The 21,350-nt window shown below is 40.5% G+C and overlaps 1 protein-coding gene across 1 annotated transcript in view; it reads right to left on the reverse strand.

Moving 5' to 3' along the window:
• Positions 1–216: 216 nt before the first annotated feature.
• LOC126298412 (uncharacterized) overlaps positions 217–21,350 on the reverse strand; it is a 538,508-nt gene continuing 517,374 nt past the window's right edge. Inside the window, exons 21-23 of the mRNA XM_049989733.1 lie at positions 11,245–11,399; positions 8,916–9,061; positions 217–523 (exon numbers count right to left, since the gene is read on the reverse strand). Of these exons, the coding sequence (XP_049845690.1) occupies positions 337–523; positions 8,916–9,061; positions 11,245–11,399 (488 nt within the window). The 3' untranslated portion in view covers positions 217–336. The remainder of the gene's footprint in view (positions 524–8,915; positions 9,062–11,244; positions 11,400–21,350) is intronic.

Genomic DNA, 21,350 nt, shown 5'->3' on the forward strand with positions numbered 1-21,350 from the left:
AGCTCAGCTGCCAATCACCTTTTTCTATATACTTGTCTACTGCTTAATGAATGTCCTCTTTGGTGAGAATTGTTCTGTCTTCAGATATTTTAATTTGAGCAAAAAAATTCATTATGTACTATACATATGGAATTTTCTGTTTTACTGACGGCAGGAGGAAACTGGATTAGGAGACATTAGGAAATAAATATAAAAAACATTAAGCCACAGAAACTATTAATGTTTTATGTAGTTTACTATTTCAAAAACTCAATGAAGTACATAATTTGACGGTATCACATGTTAGCATTTGCTGCCTGTACAACTGGAGAAATATTTTAACTGTTTGTCATAGTCTCAGTGTAGTAATAATACTTCACCATTATCATTACTTGAATCTCCATTAAAGTCTCCACAAAGACCACATGTCTGGAAACTATATAATGCTGGAATGTTGACTGCCATAAAATGACCATTATACTGCACCCACAGCTGTGTGGTTTTTGATCTTATTTCTATAAGGCCATTCTCATGGAGGGTGAGCCTAGAAAAGATAAAAGTGTGCAATAGTCAGGAATTTCACAAATATACATATTTCTTTATCACAAACACAATCTATTGAGCCATTTAAAATTGAACAATAGAAACTTCAGGTCTTTTTAATTGTGCCTGTCTCCAACTGGATGTGTCATTTAAAATTGGTTACTTATGTCCTGTTGACAGCTCAACACCTCTACTATTCAATTAGGAGAGAGGGAGAGAGGGGGTGTGGGAGTGTGGAGAGAGAGAGAGAGAGAGAGAGAGAGAGAGAGAGAGAGAGAGAGAGAGAGGTGGGGGAGGGACAGGGGAGTGACTGGAGTTCCAGCCTGGATGGGAAGCTAATATAGCCATTCACAACTGTCTAATTGCAGATCTTGCATGTAGTTGTCTTTTTCAATAAAATTCATAATGTCTTATATCACAGATGATACTTCATTTCTTACAGCACTGTACACAGTCATTTTGTTAAAAAAAAAAAAAAAAAAAAAAGCATTATTCATTTGAGATGTTGGCATAATTACACAATGCAGCTTGATTTGTGTTTTTCGGATGAATTTCCATGCTCAGTGAGTTCAACAGAGGTTTTAAGTGACCTCCCTCTATTTTCAAACCTTCCCCAGTCCATCCCTCTTTCCTTCTTGAGAGAGGAACCAACAGTTGCAGAAGCTAGAATATATATGATGGTAGTATCTGTTCCCAAAAGAACAGTTACCGTTACTGAGTGTGCAGCTTTGCTAGAATGAAATGATAATTAAATGGACACCCCACTGCAACCAGGCAATAGTTTTTTTTTTCTAGAATAGTTTTTATCTTCCTATATATATATATATATATATATATATATATATATATATATATATATATATATATATATATATGTGTGTGTATTGGCAGTACTTAAAATTTTGCCCATTAGAGATACTGTAAGCCATCCTCTCTCCTTGCAGTTTTATAGTTTTCTCAAGCAAATTTTGCTTTTGATACAACTGACTCTTATAAAGACAAAACACCTATAATATAACATATAACATATGTGACAGCTCTTAAGGAGAACTAAAATTAGAAAGCTAGGCCCACATCTTCACATCTTTTAAATTTATACTTTTGTTTTGATTTGTGCATATATATATTATGGAACTGCACATGTTAAAAGTAAATATGATAACCAAACATAATTATTCACTGTAACAATTTTCAGTGTGTTTTTTAAAACATCCCTTGCATATTTTCCTACAGATAAAAAATCATTTTCTGAAAAACACTTACAATAAATTAGTGGTATTTTAGAAAATTGAAGCAAATTTGCAGCTTATAATGAATCTAAGGTTCTCCTGTTGTGTAACTCACACAGGTGATGTTTTTGGTGAAAATCAAAACGTACAATATGGGTCAGCTTTCCTGAAGATATACAGGCTAAGTCATTACATCTACCACAATTTCTACAGTCTGCTCCAAAACACTATTTAGACTTAGTTTATGTGTTGGTTAGCTGGATCTTCTGTTCCCATTGATTAAATTGTCTGTGATATGTTTTTCTGTAGTATTGTTCAGAACACCATCACAATGTGTTCTACTTTTGAATAAACAACTTTATGTTGCCTTAGTTCACTGCGTTCCCACAAGATGTGTGTGTAATTTAGCATGATCATAGATTTTTAGGTAGTGAGAATCATGTTTCACTATGACATTTCTAGCACCATTCTTCATCTAGGTAGCTTATCTGGCCAACAAAATTTCCTCCACAGCTGCAAAATTTGTGTTAAAATACTTGGAATAGAGGGCTTTGTAATGCTGGAATGGGAACAGCAAGGGGCTCAGTGAGTAAGGACAATGATTAATGATGGCTGAGACCAGGAGGGTTATGGGAACATAGGATATATTGCAGGGAGAGTTCCCACGTGCACAATTCAGAAAATCTGCTGTCAGTGGGAAGAGTCCAGATGGCACAGGCTGTGAGGCAGTCATTGAAATGAATAATGTCATGTTGGGTGGCATGGTCAGCAATGGAGTGGTCCTGACGTTTCTTGGACACAGTTTTTCGGTGGACATTCATGTGGGCAGACAGCTTGTTGGATGTCATTCCCATGTAGAATGCAGCACAGTGGTTGAAACTTAGCTTGAAGATCACATGACTGGTTTCACAGGTAGCCCTGCCTTTGATGGAATTGTGACCAGATTGGAGAAGGAGATGGTGGTGCTGGTATGGAAGAGACTTCTTGGTATGGAATGGGTGGCAGCTTTCAAAGTGGAGGTATTGATGGTGGTTGGTAGGTTTGATATGCACAGAGGTACTGATGTAGCCATCTTTGAGGTGGAGGTCAACATCTAGGAAAGTGGTTTGTCGAGTTGAGTAGGAGCAGGTGAAGCGAGTGGGGGAGGTGTTGAGGATCTGGAGGAATGCTGATAGGGTATTGTCATCCTCAATCCTGGTCATGAAGATGTCATCAATGAGTCTGAAGCTGATGATGGTCTTGGGATTCTGGGTGTTTAGGATGGCCCATGAATGGTTGGCATAGGATGGTGCCATGCAGATGCCCATAGCCATACCCCAGATTTCTTTTTGATAATGTCTTCAAAGGAGAACTAATTGTGGGTGGGGATGTAGTTGGTCATGGCAACTAGGACACACGTTGTTGGTTTGGAATCTGTCAGGTATGGGGAAAGGTAGTGTTCAACAGCAATAAGAGCAAAGGCATTAGGGATGTTAGTGTAAATGAAGATGGCATCCGTAATGACAAGCTGGGCACCATGTGGTAAAGGAACAGGAACTATAGAGAGCTGAGGGAGGAAATGGTTGGTATCTCTTATACAGGAGGGTTCGTTGTGGGTAACAAGCTGAAGATGTTGGTCTACGAGAGCAGAGATTCTCTCAGTGGGTGCATGGTAGCCAGCTACAATGGGGAATCCAGGATGATTGGGTTTATGGACTTCAGGGAGCATGTAGAAGGTAAGAGAGTGGAGAATGGCAGGAGTGAGGAGAGAGATGGACTCTGGGGAGAGTTTCTAGGATGGGCCTACAATTTGAGGAGAGACTGGACAACCTGCCGCATTTCTGGAATGAGGTCACTGTGACAGAATTTGTAAGTGGATGAATCTGAGAGCTGGCAGAATCCTTCTTCCACGTAATCATTGTGGTTCAAAACCACAGTGGTGGAGCCTTTGTCAACAGGTAGGAAAATAAGGTTGTGATCAATAGGTGGTAGACAGCAGTTCTTTCTGTGGGTGTAAGGTTAGCTTGGATTTTGAAGGATTTGGGCAATAACGGTGAGACAATGTTTGATGTTAAGAAATTCTGGAAGGTTAACAGGGGGTGATTGGGGGCAGTGGGGATGGATCACAGCTGGAAGGAGGAGAGCACTGAGTCAGGCAGGGTTCAACATGGAACTTAGCTTTAGTCTGATTGGTAGGGTTGGTGGTGAAAAAGTTTTTCCACTGTAGGAACCAGGAGAAGGAGCAAAGGTCTTTAACAAATTCAGTGTGATTGAATTTGGGAGTGGGGCAAAAGGTAAGGCCTCTGGAAAGGACTGATACTTCTATGCGGTAAGATTTTAGGCCAGAAGTTCAGCACTGTGTTTTTGGGTCTGTTTAGGTTCTGAATTCTGTGTGGTGGGGGAGACAGTTTTTGAGGGTGGGGTACATGTGTCAGATTCATCCACATACAAACCCTGACACAGTGACCCCATTCCAGAACTCCAGAAGGTTCTCCAGTCTCTCCTCAAATCCATAGGCCCATCCCAGAAACTCTCCCCTGAGCCCATCTCTCTCCTCACCCCTACCGTTCCTTGCACCCGTACATTCTGTATGCTTCCTGAAGTTCATAAACCTAGTCAACCAGGATGCCCCATTGTGGCCAGTTACTGTGCCCCCACTGAGAGAATCTCTGCTTTTGTAGACCAATATCTTCAGCAGACTAACACTTTCAGTCTATTACCCACAACCTACTCCCCTATACAGGGTGTCTCATTTATCTTGACCACCATAAATAACTGTTTGTCCAGATTCAAATTACAAAATGTTTCAAGCCAATGTTCTTTAGCCATCAGGGAGACATCGATCAGCATGATTGATTGCCTTTGTTGTAGCTTTGTTTTTTTACAAAGATATGAACAGCGGTATGACTTTTTCAAATGGCACCCTGTATTTTTTTTCGGTAGTTCATTTCCTCTCCTAAACACCTATTCAAAAATGTATCACAGTGTAACCTTCACTGAAACACAATGTCATTAATTACATAACACAACATTGACATGACGATCCCAGCACTTAGTACAGGTACTTGGGGTAACGGAACACATCCATGTGCTGACGTTGACAGAGGACAAATGTAAACATAAGTAGAATGCACACCTGTCATTCTGTCAACCATTGTCAGTTGAAGAGTTGTGTGAGTAGAATGTACACCAACGAAGAGAAGGTAGTAAATGCTACTCATCGGCGGGGAATGTAAGTTACCAGAACAGTAATTGCAATACTGTTTTCTTATGTACAGATACATTTAGTACAGTAGTTTAGTCCTTTTAAATACTGTAGTGTAGAGTAGGCATACAGTAAAAGCTGTCCTTCCTACAAACTGCATCGACATAACATCTATTTTATTGTTGTTGTTGAAGGTAGGCGAAATATTACAGGGTAGCGGAGCTGTACAGAGAGCGATATCCTGACAAGAACCCACCTTCCCAGTGGATGGTTTTCTCATCTTGTTGCAACACTTCAGGAAACAGGAAGTTTCAACCCACAACAACGCAATTGTTGTAGCACTTGCTCAGACGAAGCTGCCGAAGTTACTGTTCTTGCTTCCATTGCTATGAATCTGCTTGTGAGCATATGGCAGCTCGAACATGAGATTGGCATTCCTAAAACCAGTGTACATCATAATCTTACATGTCACTGGCTCCATCCTTGCCATGTATACCTACATTAATAATTGCATGGGAATGATTTCCAGAATCGTGTACAGTTTTGTCAGTGGGTGCAGGAGAAAATCCTTGCCAACCTGAACTTCTGCTCCAATGTTCTATTTACGAATGTTACTTCTCAAACAAAGGACAGGTAAATTCAAGGAACATGCATTATTGGTCCAGTGAAACCCACAATGGCTTAGACAGGTGGAACATCAGTGTCAGTGAAGAGCTAACGTCTGATGTGGGATGCTTGCTACTACAATTATTGGCCCTTATTTCATCAATGGTAATCTAAACGGCACAGTGTATGCCAACTTTCTCAGATGAATTCTTCCTCCTCTTCTGGATGAAGTGCTGCTAAGAACCAGAATGCTTATGTAGTATCAACACGATGGATGCCCAGCACATAATGCCTTGTGTGCACATCATGTTCTGAACTGAAGGTATCCTGCCAGATGGACTGGTTGAGGACGAACATTTACTTGGCCTGCTATGGATCCTGATTTAAATCCTCTGGACTTTTTTCTTTGGGGATGCATTAAAGAAATTGTCTATCACAATATTCCAACAACTCCAGAGGACATACAGGAATGTATTGTGCTTGCTTGTAATTCTCTTCAGCAGACAACACTGGAAGCAGTAAATAATTCTTTCATTCAATGAGTGCACCAGTGTATCGGTATCCAGGGTCACCACTTTGCGCACTTTTGAATGTTCTACTCCTGGGAAGTGGTACTGGAGAGTCAAAGTCAATTTTGTGTTATGTTTTTACTTGGTTTTCATTTGCTTCCTCACAACTCCAGCAAGTGGATGAGTTTGTGATCCCGGGCTCAAAGTCATTGTTGCCATTGTGTTACAATGAATGGTACACTGTGATACATTTTTGAATAGGTCTTTAGGAGAGGAAATGAATTACCAAATAAAACATACAGGGTGCCATTTAAAAAAATGATGCCGCTGTTCATATCTTTGTAAAAAACAAAGCTACAACAAAAGCAATCATGCTGACTGAGGTCCGCCTGATGGCTAAAAAATATTTGCTTGAAACATTTTGTAATTTGCATCTAGACAAACAGTTATTTATGGTGGTCAAGATCAATGGGACATCCTGTATAAGAGAGACCAACCATTTCCTTCACCAACTCTCCAAAGTTCCTGTTCCTTAATCACATGGTGCCCCCTGCTTGTCACTGCTGATGCCACCTCAATTTACACTAACATCTCTAATGCCCTTGGCCTTGCCACTATTGAACACTGCTTTTCCCTGTGCACAAAGGATTCCAAACTGACAATCCCCTTCCAAGTTGCCATGACCTACTACATACTCACCCACAATTACTTCTCTTTTGAAGGCATTACCTACAAAGAAATCCGGGGTACAGCTATGGGCACCCGCATGTCACCATACTATGCCAACCTATTCACGGGTCGCCTATAAGAATCCTTCCTAAACATCCATAATCCCAAAACCCTCACCTGGTTAAAATTCATTAATGACATCTTCATGATCTGGACTGAGGGTGAGGACACCCTGTCCACATCTCTCCAGAATCTCAACTACTTCTTCCCCATTCACTTCACCTGGTCCTTCTACTGAACAAGCCACCTTCCTTGATGTTGACCTTCACCTCAAAGACAGCTACATCAGCACCTCTATTCATATCAAACCTACCAACCACCAGCAATGCCTCCACTTTGAAAGCTTCAATCCGTTCCATACCAAGAAATCCCTTGCATACAGGCTAGCCACCTGTGGCCATTGCATCTGTAGTGGCAAGTGATTCCTTTTGAAATATACTGATGGTCTCACTGAGGCCTTCACAGACCTTAATTATCCTCCTAACATTGTACAAAAACAGATTTTCCATGCCTCATCTCTCCAATTGCCCACCACCTTCCAAAGTTTCATTGTCCAGCCACAGAGGAGCATTCTCTTCATGACTCAGAACAACCCGGGGCTGGAACAACTGAATCACATTCTCCACAAGGGTTTTGACTACCTCTCACCCTGTCCTGAAATGAGGAATGTCCTATCCACTGTCCTTCTCACCCCTCTGACAGCAATATTTTTGCCACCCACTGAACCTACACAATATACTCGTCCATCACTACACAACACCTACTCCCAGCCCTTTGCCTTCTGTCTCATATCCTTGTAACTAGAAGCAAGACCTGTCCAATACAGCATCCTACCGCCATCTTCTCTAGTCCAGTCACAAGCATCACCTATTCCCATTAAAGGCATAGCTACCTGTGAAACAAGTCATGTGATCTACTAGCTAAGTTGCAACCAGTGTGCTGCACTGTATATGGGAATAACATCCAACAAGCTGTCTGCCCACATGAATGTCCACCCATAAACTGTGTCCAAGAAACAGCTGGACCACTCCATTACTGAGCATGCCAACCAACATGACATTCTTCATTTCATTGACTGCTTCACAGCCTGTGCCATATGGATCCTTCCCATCAACATCAGCCTTTATGAACTGCACATGTGGGAACTCTCCCTGCAATATATCCTATGTTTCTGACCCTCCTGGCCTCAACCTTCATTAGTTGTCATCCGTACTCATCAAGCCCCTTAGCTGGTCCCATTCCACCACTACACAGCCCTATATTCCACCAAAGCACCTTCAGTCTTTTTACTTCCTTCTTTTCCACCTCGTCCATCTGCTTACCTGAGTGGTAACATTCTTGCCTAACGTGCAGTGGGCCTGGGTTTGATTCTCAGCTGTCTTAGAGATTTTCTGTAGTCATGGACTGGGTGTTGTGTTGTCCTGATTATCATTTCATCCTCGTCACCAGTACACAAGTCGCCCAATGTGGCATTGACTGAAATAAGACCTGCACTTGGCGGCCGAACTTCCCCAGATGGGGCGTCCTGGCCAATAATGCTACATGATTATTTTTTTTCCCACCCTACCCCCTTGCTGCCATCCAACCTTCCAACTGCCCTACCCTCTCTCTAATGCACATTGAAATCCTCTTTGTAATTCATTTCCGTGTTGGAGGGGCTAGATATGTCAAATGATGATAACTCACACAACGTTGAACAACTACACATGGTAATCACTCAGGCCAAGTGTTAACATTTTGTGCTCTAAACAAAACAGTATCACAATAAAATAATGTGAACTTAATGTGCATCTACAAGTAAATAACACTTTTCTTCTTATCAAACAAAATGACACAGAAGAACTAAAACAACTAATTTGTAAAGGAATCCATGCAAAGAAAGCTTTAGAGCTTCAAGAGACTCAACTTACGAACACTGAATCTGATAAAAAAGTGCACTACTGATTCAACTATGTGGGCTTTTTTGTGAGGGAACACTCAGTAATAAACAATAAAACTAATATAATTTAATTCATTGAGGCAAATTACCAAAGTACTTAAATGATTATTCCAGAAACACTCCCTTTGTGATTTACATATAATACTTCAAATGTTCAAGACAAATGATTAATGTTCAAGACAAAAATATGAATTTACTTCAAATCATGTAGCTCCAAGTCATCAGGATAATAATATTGTCCACTTTTTGCAGGAACTGCCTCCCCATTGACAGTTATTTCATAGTTTCCTTCTGTTGTAGGTATAATTTCTGTGCAGTACTCCCAAGCATAAATTCTTGCAGCCTGTAAATGAAAGAGGGAAGAATTATTGCTTTGTCAACATGTACCAGGTGGTTATAAAAACTTGATGGAGTTCCAAGTGCTACAGTGTGGGTTGTATACATCATAGGATACTGAAACATTGTCTGTGTGTTCATTAATTGGTGCGCTTGTGGAGTATGCTGAAAAAATAATAGTTCCACTTTCTGCCATCAGCTGAAAATATGGCTCTGTAAGCAGTCAGAATGTAGCGTGGGTGCAGGAAAAGTGGAGAAATGATCAGACACATGATAATGATGGTTCTAGCACGTTTGTTAGGACATGGTCACAAATTACAACATGTTTAATATGGTCTCTTGACTCAGCAACATGCTGCATCCATAACACAGCACAATTGATAGTTAGTCATAGAAAATCCAGTGTAATCGGAGTGATATGTTGAGGTATGCTGTCCTTTGTATCAGGAAGAATCTAGAAACATCCCTGATAGATACGATCTTTCAGATATCTCCACAACAATAAGTCCACAGATTTAGATGCAAGACCTGGAAGGTCACATATCCTGAAATTGCCTAGAGATAATGCAATCATTACCAAAGGTTTCTCGAAGCAAACCTCTTACCTGGCTAGCGAAACATGGTGTCACCACATCTTGTGTGAAAATAGTGGTGCGGACACAGTTGTGTTCTTGGAAAGCTGGAATCATGTGTTGCACAAGGCCATCCTTATAATGTGCAGATGTCACTATACATCTAACAGGTCCATGAGGTGTTATCTCCTCAAAGACAAATGGACTGAGAATGAATGATCTTGCAAAAACACACCATACAGTCACAAAAACTGAGTGTAGTGGATGTACTAGCACAATATGTGGTTCAGTACAACACCAAATGTGACAGTTCTGTGCATTCACAGCACCATGTAGGGCAAAATGCCCCTTGTCTGTCTAAACAATATTCCTCAGCGAGTTGTCATCCATTTCCATGTGTGCCAAAAAACTATGAGCAGAGTCATGGCATTTGGTGTGAATTCTGAATATTGTAGGAATACCAGTGTAAGATGTGCCAAAAAATAATTTTGAACTGTTGCTCAGGGTAGAGAGGATTTCTATGACACTGTTTGAGCACTGGCTGCAGAATTTGAGACATGGGCTGCTTGGTCAGCTATAGCTACAGCAACTGCCATGGGAATGGGTCACTTCTCTCCCCCTGTTGCACCTAATTCACCTGTTTCTTCAAATTTCTTGATTATATTCTTTAGCTCATTTCTTGACATAGGGTCTCTTCACAGCAGCTTCTGTCAGTGATATTCCTGCAAAGCAGCAATGCTATTGCTGTTGTTCTGATATAACGACTTTACCAGCAGTGCACATTCTTTCTTCTCAGTAGCAATTGCTTTCACACTGAAAACTTGAACCTTCTTGATCCTTTACACCAATAATCACTTCAAAAAAGAAATTAACACATGTTGCCAAGCAACAAACAGCATACTGACATCAAAACAGGAAACGTTACACATTCTGACTGCTTACAGTTTCATATTTTCACCTGCTGGCACAAAGTGAAACTATTATTTTTTTCGGCATACTCCATGAGCGCACCAATTAATGTTTTACCTATGATGTTTCAGCATCCTGTGATGTGTACAGCCTGCACTGCAACACTTGGAACACCATCAATTTAACCGTAACTGTCCAATATGTACAAACATGGAAAATAGTTTTAAGGTGAATATGATCCTTACGAGCGTTACTAGTGATTGTTTATTCTGAAGTGATAAAGTACAGCAATATTTTAAAAACACCTGAATATTATGCATAAAACATTTATAATGAAATGAAAGAGGTCACAACAGCTGTCTTATGTAATACATGCACTGATGTACTCATATTGCAGTTTCAAAACACAGTTGATATGAAATCTTAACAGACTGACATATCTCCACCATTTGTACACAGTAGAGCAACTTATATTTAGTTTTTTCTTCCAGCACAGTTTAAAACCAACAAAAATAAGGAAGTACAACCACTCACACTCAGCTGATGCCTGATAGACACATACAAACAGCATTAAAAACCAAATATGACTTACATACATGATAACTTAGAATCTTTGCATCAAAATTCTTCAGAGTAACAACCAACTATACTCAGTATCACTAGATAGCATCATTAGAATCGTTTTTTGTTGTTCATTGTAAAGTATTACCAGAGTTTTAGTTTCAGGCAATTTCTTTATTAATATAGCAAATCTTGGGGCTACGTAACAATGCGCTGCAGCCAAAGTGTAATTTTCTGTCAGAAGGATGGTGTTTGTAGCATTGTCCATTGTATTGATGAGGTCAGAAGTAATGACACAGGAGCCTGGAAAGATAAACATATTTAAAATAGAGTACAGCTTGATATTTATAAGGACATTGTTGAGATAAGGAATCATAAAACTGTGAGCAGATTATTTGTTAAAAGATAACAACATAAGATGCAAGACAATATTGTAAAAAAGGCATCCATTTATAAAATTGTATGGAACAGTAAAAAACCAAGTATTTCTCCATTATGAACTTGAAATTTTGAGATGGACATGACGCTATAACTTTACAGTAATACAAGTATCTCTCCACAAATTTGTAAGAATGCAGAATCTCACATCCATTAACACTGAATAAAATGCTGTTGGGCTTTCAACCATGTTAAAATACTGTGAACCTGGTCAAGTGATCATTGGCCATTTCAAGAGGAATGATTTCTGATGAGCTGCTGATATGCTCTTGTATACTATTTCTGGAGGATATGATTTAAGGTTGCTGGTGTACAGTATCATTCTTGCCAAATGCAGCAAGGAATGTATCACAGTGTACATATCTATCAGGTGATGATGGCTGACAGAACACAAGGACAAATCAATGTACATTGATCTTTTCCAGGTGCTACAGCAAAGGCATTCATAACATTTGTGGTGGACAAGGACATCTAGGAAGGACAAGGATCATATTTTTTCTACTTCCATAGTGAGTTGGATGTTACTGTTAATGCTGTTGAGATAAGATGTTCCAGGAACTCTTCCAGTTTTACAAGACTGTGGACCCAAATGAAGAACAATGCATTGACAGAAACAACTATCTTTAATGAAGTCATATCTAAGGAAATATCCTCAAACCTATCCATAAAGGGTTTTGTAGCTGATTGAGCTAACAGGCCTCCCATCACAACACCATCCATCCGGTCATAATACTGGCCATTATCGAAAAAATAGGATGATATAAGAGTGTGTCTCAAGCACAACCATGCCACTTCCAAAGAACTGGGATACTAGGTCTAAAGAGTCTTTGATGGGCACATTTACAAACAGTGCCACCACATGAATACTGACCATAATGTCACTCTTGTTAAGTAAAAAAATGATAAATTCAGATTATAAAACTGGTTAACATCTTGATATGATGTGCACAGTGACCCACATGTGGAGCTACAAGATTTGCCAAATACCTCACCGGGTTTGTATGTCATTGAACCAATGGTTTACACAATGATGAAAGGGCATCCCACCCATGTGGATCTTAGGCAGTGCATAAATACACTATGTGGGGGGGAGGGGGGGGGCAGATTGGGTTTAAAACCCCGTCAACATCAAGGTAATTACAGATGGAGCACAAGCTTAGATTTCATAAAGGATGGGGGAGGAAATTGGCCATGCCCTTTCAAAGGAATCATCCTGGTATTTGCCTGGAGTGATTTAGGGAAATTACAGGAAACCTAAGTTTGGCCACCAGAATGCGGCAGCCTCCTGAATGCATCAAGTGCACTAACCACTGCATCACCTCACTCAGTACACTGCGCTCTATAGTCATAGTCATGTGTCAATGTAACTTTGCACATGCACACACCATCATCTAGTATGTAAATCACTAGAATTACAATTCTCTTTGACATGTATAATGACCATCAGAGTGCATTTGTGTTGTTCATGTTTAGTGTTGTTACCAGACCTGGTAGGATATGAACAGCACCAGATGTTGACTGATCATTGTGAAGGACATGGAGGGACTGCGTATTTGACCAAGACAGCATTATCAGTGCCTGATCTTGTTTGAAAGGGATCTGACTGAGGCTTTCCATAGGCTGGTTGGTAGAACTGCACAATATAAAGATTTATGAGACATTTGGATGTGACAGCATCTCAGTGTTGGAATTTATGGGAACATGAGGGTAGGCCTGACTACCACAAGAGAGTATCACTGTATTGGGCACCAAGCACATTATAAGCACTTTATATCTTTGACTGCCATCCAGGAACAAGCAAAGAACTGCTTGCAACATTCTGTGTCATCCCACACTTTGGCCTGGAGACTAGCAGCAGCAAGATGGGGGAATTGCCATCCCATGGGTAGGCTGCAATTGACACCACAACACATATGGGTGCACCAGAAGTGATCCCATGAGTGGAAAGCTTGGACTTCCAATGAATGGCATCACATTGTGTTCACTGATGATTCATGGTTCTGCACTTTCCTGGACATGGGTAAAGGTCCCATTATTTAACTATCTTGGAGAGGCACAGAAGTGTTATTTCTAGCATCATGGTGTGGTGAGCCATAAGGTACAATTTCAGGTCATGGCTAGTGTTGATTAGGAGTACTCTGATGGCACAAGAGTATGTCATGGACATGTTGCATCCTCAGGTGTTACCTCTCCTGGAACAATAATGTGGTGCTATTTTTCAACAGGATAATGCTGATCCATACATGGCCCATGTTTCTATGAACTGTCTACATGATGCTGAGATGTTCCTGTGGCCAGCAAGATCCCCAGATCTAACACCAATAGAACATGTCTGGGACCACTTCGGATGTTAACTCCATCTAGGATATAAAGGACTAGTTGTGACAAGTGTTGACCAGCTGATCTTGAGACATGATACAATGGCTTAATGACACAATTCTCATCTAGAACAGTGCATGAATCCAAGCCAGAGGGGGTGCAATGTTATATTGGTAAGTGGGCTCATACTGCTAAGTTCTTCAGAAATTTGACTAAATTTTGTAATCACTGGAATAACATCATAAATGCTTATTAAAATATTCCATGCTATTATGCTGTGACCAGATGAATTTCTTATTGACGCATGTTGTTCAGTTTCAATAAGAAATTCAAGCAATCACAGCATAATAGCCTGGAATATAAGGGTGGCATGTCCAAATACAAAAGTTTGCATTTCACAGTAACATCACATACCCGTTCAACCCGTCAAGTTTCATTTAGTGTCCTCCTCCCCTTCTGAGGTGCTTCACTTTTTTATGAGGTGGTGTGGTAGTTTGTCTTGGTGAGTGAGGGAGAAGATGCTTGAACCAAATTTTCTTCCAGTGACGAATACATAAGAAGCTCAAATGTTATTTTTATTATGATCAGTGATGGTGTCACTTCAGGACTTTTGGTAAGTGTCCTTATCCACTAGTGTGTAGATATTCATATCATAGTCTGTGTGTTCCACAATTACAACTGCATTACCCTTGCCAGCAGGAAGAACCACAATGCTTTTATAATTGCATAAGGTGTGCAGGGCATTGCACTCAGCCTAGGTCACATTTGGTGCTGGTGGCTTTGCTTTCATAAGGATGTAGCTGATTCCATGATGTAATTCATCAGCCATTTCATTGACAAACTTACAGGCTGCTTGTTCAATGCCACTTATTATTCCACAGACAGGGAAGTCCCTCAGCCCATGGCAAAGGTACAAAGATATGCCCTTTTTTAAAATGAGGACATGACACCTGCATCTATGTCTCTCACTGCCAAATTGGTGACAGTGTGTTCAGAGGATCTACGGTCTGCACCATGTCATTGTGAAAACCAGCTAATTTCCATTTCTGCTTCTCCATTGTTTGTTTCCTTATTGACATTTTTTGGGAAACCATAGCCTTGTTGGCCTAGTACCAGTCGAAGTGACATCCCTTGATAGTTGGAGACAGAAGGCCATAAGAGCACATCCCTTTACATCCATCTGCTTCCTGTTGTGTTAGATACTTTCTTGTAGTAGGATGAAGCTGGCATGTTGAAAAGTCCTTCTGGAGATGGTGGAGTCATTGTGGAATCATCTTTGTGTCACAATAGCATAGCAGGAAGGATAGTGAATTCAATAAATTAGTCTTCTTCACACACAGTTTTTTTCATATATTATAAGTTGCACCACACTTCTTCCCCTTAGAGATACATAATGTAAAAATGTTGAATGCATATACTATGCAGTGATGAGAGCATTGTAGTTCCTCTTGTTGACACACATTATTATGGAACACATGGACTGTGATGCATGATAGTGGATGAAGATGCTTACTGGAAGATCTCACACGGTACAATGATGAGAATAATACAGATCCCATCTGAGCTTCTTACCGGCTCATAGCTAGAAGAAAGTGTGGTAAAGCATCTTCTCCCTCAGACACCAAGATCACCTGTTATTCTTGCTCTACCTGAGATCCATAGGGATGGGATGCTCTTTCACCTCATATCCACCAGTGGTTCACCAATGTACAAACTGATGATGTACTTAGCCAGCTTCCTTGCTCCACATGTAGGTCACTGTGCACATCATATCAAGATGTCAACCAATCTTATCAGCTGAATTTATCATCTTTAACTTAACAAGAGTGACATTACAGTTATTTCTGATGTGGCGGCACTGTTTATAAATGTGTCTATCAAAGGCTCTTTAGACCTAGTATCCCAATCCTTTGGAAGTGGCATGATTGTGTTATTGAGACACACTCTTATATCATCTTATTTTTTGGATAATGGTCAATATTATGACCAGATGGGTGGTGTTGTAATGGCAGGCTTGTTAGCTCAAGCAGTTACAAACCCATTTATGGAAAGGTTTGAGGATATTTCGTTACGTACAACTGCATTAAAGCATAGTTGTTTCTTTTGATATGATGATGCCACATTCATTAGGCCCCACAGATGTGAGAAACTTGACAAGTTCCTGGAGGTGACATTGTTAGAAACTTGTTACATTAGCCAGAGGGCTCTTAGATGATCAATGCCTGTTGCTAGTTATCAGGAGCTCCAACATTAGGCACATAATGGAACCCCTTAGGAAGATAGGGTTCAGTGCTGGAAAGGAAACTAATTAGACTTGATATGTCTGCCAGGGGACCTCATCCAAGATGTGGAGGTAGCCTTCCCTATGGCTGTTGAGCATGCATGGTGCAGTTATCTGCAAGTTGTGGCTCATAATGGCACCAATGATACTTCGAGTGGGTTCTTAGGCCATCCTCATTTCATACAGGTGACTGGCATAGATGGTGAAGGCTGTTGGCAGGATGCAAGCAGAGCTTGCAATTTGCTCCATTGTACCCAGAGTTGATTGAGCTCCTATGGTTCGGAGTCAAGTGAAAGTTCTCAACCAAAGATTCTGTCAACTTTGTGATGGTCTTGGATGCAGATTTTTAGACCTGTGTTATTGGTTGGAGAATTGTAGGACTCCACTTGATAGGTCAGGGGTGCACTACACAAAGGAAGCAGCTGTTCAGGTAGTAGAGTACTTGTGGAGTGCACAAGGAGGTTTTTTAAGTTAGACGGTAGTTTGAGATATTCTGATGAACGCTCGCCATTCAGTTCACACATAGGGACATCAGACCAAGTTCAGACACTTTGATTGTCAAAGACACTTTGACTGTCAATATTTTATCTGTAAATTTTCAAAGTGTTCATAACAAAGTTCCAGAATTTACTGTGCTCCAGGAAAGTTCTCATATTCAAACGATCCTTAGGACAGGGAGCTGGCTAAAACCCGAAGTAGAAACCTCTGAGATATTGAGACAGTCATGGAACATTTATTGGAAGGTGAGATTAGATATCAAAGGCAAGGGAGTGTTCATTACAGTTGACAAAAGTATTGCCTCTATTGAGGTTGAAATTGAATGTGACAGTGAAGGTATCTGGTTGCATATAACAGGTGTAGGTGAAACAAAGTTAATTGTTGGATGTTTTTACTGGCCACCTGATTCTGCTGTAACAGTTCTAGAGTCTTTCAAATTAAGTCCACAGCCAGTAGTTCATAGAAATCCAGATCACGCAATACTAGTTGGATGTGACTCTAACCTACTGAGTGTATACTGGGACATCTATGCATTCATTGCAGGGGTACAGACAGACAAACAGTCTGTTTTCAACATGTTTTCCAAAAACTGTGTTGAGGAGCTAGTTCAGCAGCCTACACACATAGAAAATATCTTAGACCTTGTGGCTATAAACAGACCGGACGTTATTATGGTGCCAGTATAGAGATGGGGATTACTGATCATGATGTCATCATAGTAACTATAGTTATAAAAGTTTGTAAATTAGTCAGGAAGGGTAGGAGAGTGTTTCTTCTACAAAGAGCAGATAAGCAGTTGTTAATATCTCACTTAGACAGTGAATTGCAATCAATTAATTCCAGTGTGATGTACATAGAGGAATTATGAGCAGAGTCTGAACAGATTGTAAATTGTGCTCTGGACTAGTATGGGGCTAGTAACTGGATTAAGGATGGAAAAGAACCACCATGATTTAGCAAAGACATTCAGAAATTTCTGAGGAAGCAAAGGCTGTTGCACTCTCAGTTCAAAAGGAAGCATGCAAATGACGACAGGCAAAGATTAGTAGGGGCTCATGCATCTGTGAGAAGATCTATGTTTGAAGCATACAGCAGCTACCATTGGCATAATTGAGCAAAAGATCTTGTTAAGAACGTGAGAAAATTCTGGTGCTATGTGAAATTGCTAAGCTGGTCTAAGGCTTCCATCCAACCACTTATTGACCATTCTGGTGTGACACTTGAAAATAGCTAAACAAAATCCAAAGTTTAAAGTTCCACATTTAAATCACTCACACTGAAGAACCATACAAACATACCAGCATCTGATGGTTCAAATGGCTCTGAGCACTACGGGACTTAACATCTATGGTCATCAGTCCCCTAGAACTTAGAACTACTTAAACCTAACTAACCTAAGGACAACACACAACACCCAACCATCACGAGGCAGAGAAAATCCCTGACCCCGCCGGGAATCGAACCCGGGAACCTGGGTGCGGGAAGCGAGAATGCTACCGCACAACCACGAGATGCGGACCCAGCATCTGAGCATTCAACTGAGAGTTGAAAACAAATAAGTTGCCAGGTCCAGATGGAATCCCAGTTTGGTTTTACAAAGAGTACTCTATTGCATTGTCCCCTAACTTAGCTTGCATTTATAGCAGCCCTCTCAGCAAGTGTGAAGTCCAAAGTGACTGGAAAAAAGCACAAGTGACTCCTGTACATAAGAAGGGTAACAGAACAGGCCTGCAAAATTATAGATCAAGATCCTTAAAATTGGTTTGCTGCAGAATTCTAGAACATATTCTGAGTTGTACATAATAAATTTCCTAGAGATTGAAAAGCTTATGACCACGAATCAGCATGTTGGTTTGTGGAGTATAGATATAGATGTAAAATATTATCTACAGTAGCACTTTTGATACTCTGAAAATCGTTTAGTTCAGATCATTTCATTCCTTGATGTTATATGGGGTAATATTTTTGGGCAATTAACTCAGAATTGGAGCCACACATTAGTAAAGCTGTCTTCAACCTGAAGGCTGATTTTAACACCACAATACTTTACTTGGATGGCCTATTGAAGGTTGCATGCCCTTTCTACAACATCTGAACTGGTTTTTCAAGTCAATTAGGCAGGAGAGGGGAGGGGGAGGGGGAGGGGGAGGGGGGGGGGGAGAACTGCAATTTGAAAATTGGACGTGGACTCCATAGCATGGTGCAGCTTCACATTTTCCATCTTAACAGATAGACAATGTCTTTGAATTGAGTGGAAATTGAACCATAACCCTTCAGACTTATCTTTACTACTGAGCCACAATGAAGCCATGAATTGTGTTACTTCATGAACTTTAGCTTTATTATGCAGTATTTTACATGTTATCACTAAATTTGCTATTATGATAATTTTTATTTTCTTGGGTATTTTGCAACTAGTGAACCAAGTATTTAAATTTAGTGGTAGTTCCTTAGGAATAAGTGAGGGTGTCTCATGGTAAGTAGTTCAAATACTTACTTCTGTGGGTATTTACCCCTTGTAATTACAGAACATGACACTTGTTTTGCAATATTAATCTTTTCTTCTCTAATACATTTCATATGTGATCAATCTGTAATCTGTATCTTCTGATGCATCCTCACCTGCTTATGATAGCTATATCTATGAAAAAACCCATTTCCTTGTAGGGTAATCCATCTGGATCTTACAAGAAACAAGTAGGCTTTATTCTTTGTTTCCATTCCTGCACATTTCAGTAACCTCATTAACACGTGTACAGGCTTCATTGTCTTTTTTTAACCCATCATCTATGTGCAATACCCACTATAGTTTGCCACCAGATGGGTCCCACTAACATATTGACAGTATTGTTCAGCTGTGATGTTATCTGGTTCCAATTCTTACTCTTTTTTATACTACTCTTGCTACTTGTGAAAGCTGGTACTTGACTCTTCTCCACACCTGCTAGCATTGGATCTCTCTCAATGTAGTTTCATGGTGATGTCTAAGCCCTTGCGTAGGATGTTTCATTTTTCTAATTCTCTCCATTCCTTATACCCTCTTTTCCTCTATACCCTCTATTCCTTATGCCCTCAGCAAACAGTCTTATTCCTGACACTACTCCATTCCCAGCATCTTTGATATAAATCAGAAACAGTGATGGGCCTAATGAACTGCCTTATGGTACACTTACCTCTATTGCCAATACCTGGGGACATAAAGCCACACACCCTCACTAACTGTTTTATATGGTGTTTATGTGCTGTTACCCAACTTACTACTCTTCTATGAGTCAGGTAGTTAAATTTTGTTAACAGTATCATGTGATTTACCCTATCAAAAGCTTTGGAGAAATCTATGGCTATCCAGTCAAATTCTCCTCTCCTGATTCCTTTATATCATGTGAGACACCATCTATCTATGGCATACATGAAAACCCTACTCTAAATCTATGCTGGCCTCAACACCACTACGCAGTCTTTCTTCTTCTTTTTGTGAACACTCTCTCATCTGTCTATTGCATGACCTGTTTAAGTATTTGACATATGATGAAGGTAATGCTAATCAGCCAACAGTTTGTGCAGTCCTTACCCATTCCCTTCCCTTTCTTCTGTATACAGTTTCTTTCCATCCATGTGGGAGCACGCAGATACTTACATGTAAGTCAAATTGGGATCTTAGATAAGGTATCATTACCCAACTCATGACCTTTAGAATCTCCCCACTCCTGCCTTCCTTGCACCTGATACCTTAAGACAATTTATAGGGGTTGGACAAAGATTTAAAAGCTCAACAATGCAACATATTATAATGCCTAATATGGTGTAGAGAAACTGTTACCATTCCAAGTGGCTTTCATTGGTCTTAGAATAGGTAAATACAGGTCCTGTATGGTTTTCATGCAACTCTTATTCCATTCTTTCTACAAAATAGTGGCAAGATCAGGTAACAAAGATGGAGGTGGATAGTGATTATGCACCCTTCTCTCCAAAGTAGTAAACCAAGCAAGGTGGTTCAGTGGTTAGCACACTGGACTTGCATTTGGGAGGATGATGGTTCAAACCTGTGTCTGGACATCCTGATTTAGGTTTTCCATGATTTCCCTAAATTGCTTCAGGCAAATGCCAGGATGGCTCCTTTGAAAGGGCAGGGCTGATTTTCTTCCCTAATCTGATAGGACTGATGACCTCACTGTTTGGTCCCCTCCCCCAAATCAACCAACCAACCTCTCCAAAGCAGATCACAAGGGCTTAATAATATTACAATCTGTTTGTGTGGTAGCTAGAAGAGCTGTGATGATTCATCCTCCTCCTCCTGAAACCAGTCCTGGATGCCCCCCAGGGGGCTCGTGGTCCTTTCATGAGTACGTGCATGGTGAGCACAGGGCCCCGAGCTATTGCAGCCATCTTTCTTCCCAGGCTGCATTTCCTTTCTCTTCCCCTTCTTTCCTGTCCTTGCTCTTTCCCCTCCACCCTCTCCTCTCCCTCTCTTAGTGTTCTTGTTTATGTTGGCGCACTATCCTCCTGGTTATGTTGGCTTTACGATTTGGTTTTGTTGAGTAATTACCTCATTCTTTTGACATCCTCTGGTCCCCCATCTGGGGTTTGACCTCCATTACTAAATTTCTATTCCATAGTGTGAGCCATTTTGGGAAGAGCATGTTACCTAGTGTCTCCGGCATGTGCCCTCCTAGTTCCTTCCATCTTTTCCTTCACATCTTTGTCTGATGCTAGGGTAC

The sequence above is a fragment of the Schistocerca gregaria genome, chromosome X, assembly GCF_023897955.1.
Source record: "Schistocerca gregaria isolate iqSchGreg1 chromosome X, iqSchGreg1.2, whole genome shotgun sequence".
Taxonomy (NCBI): Eukaryota; Metazoa; Arthropoda; class Insecta; order Orthoptera; family Acrididae; genus Schistocerca; species Schistocerca gregaria.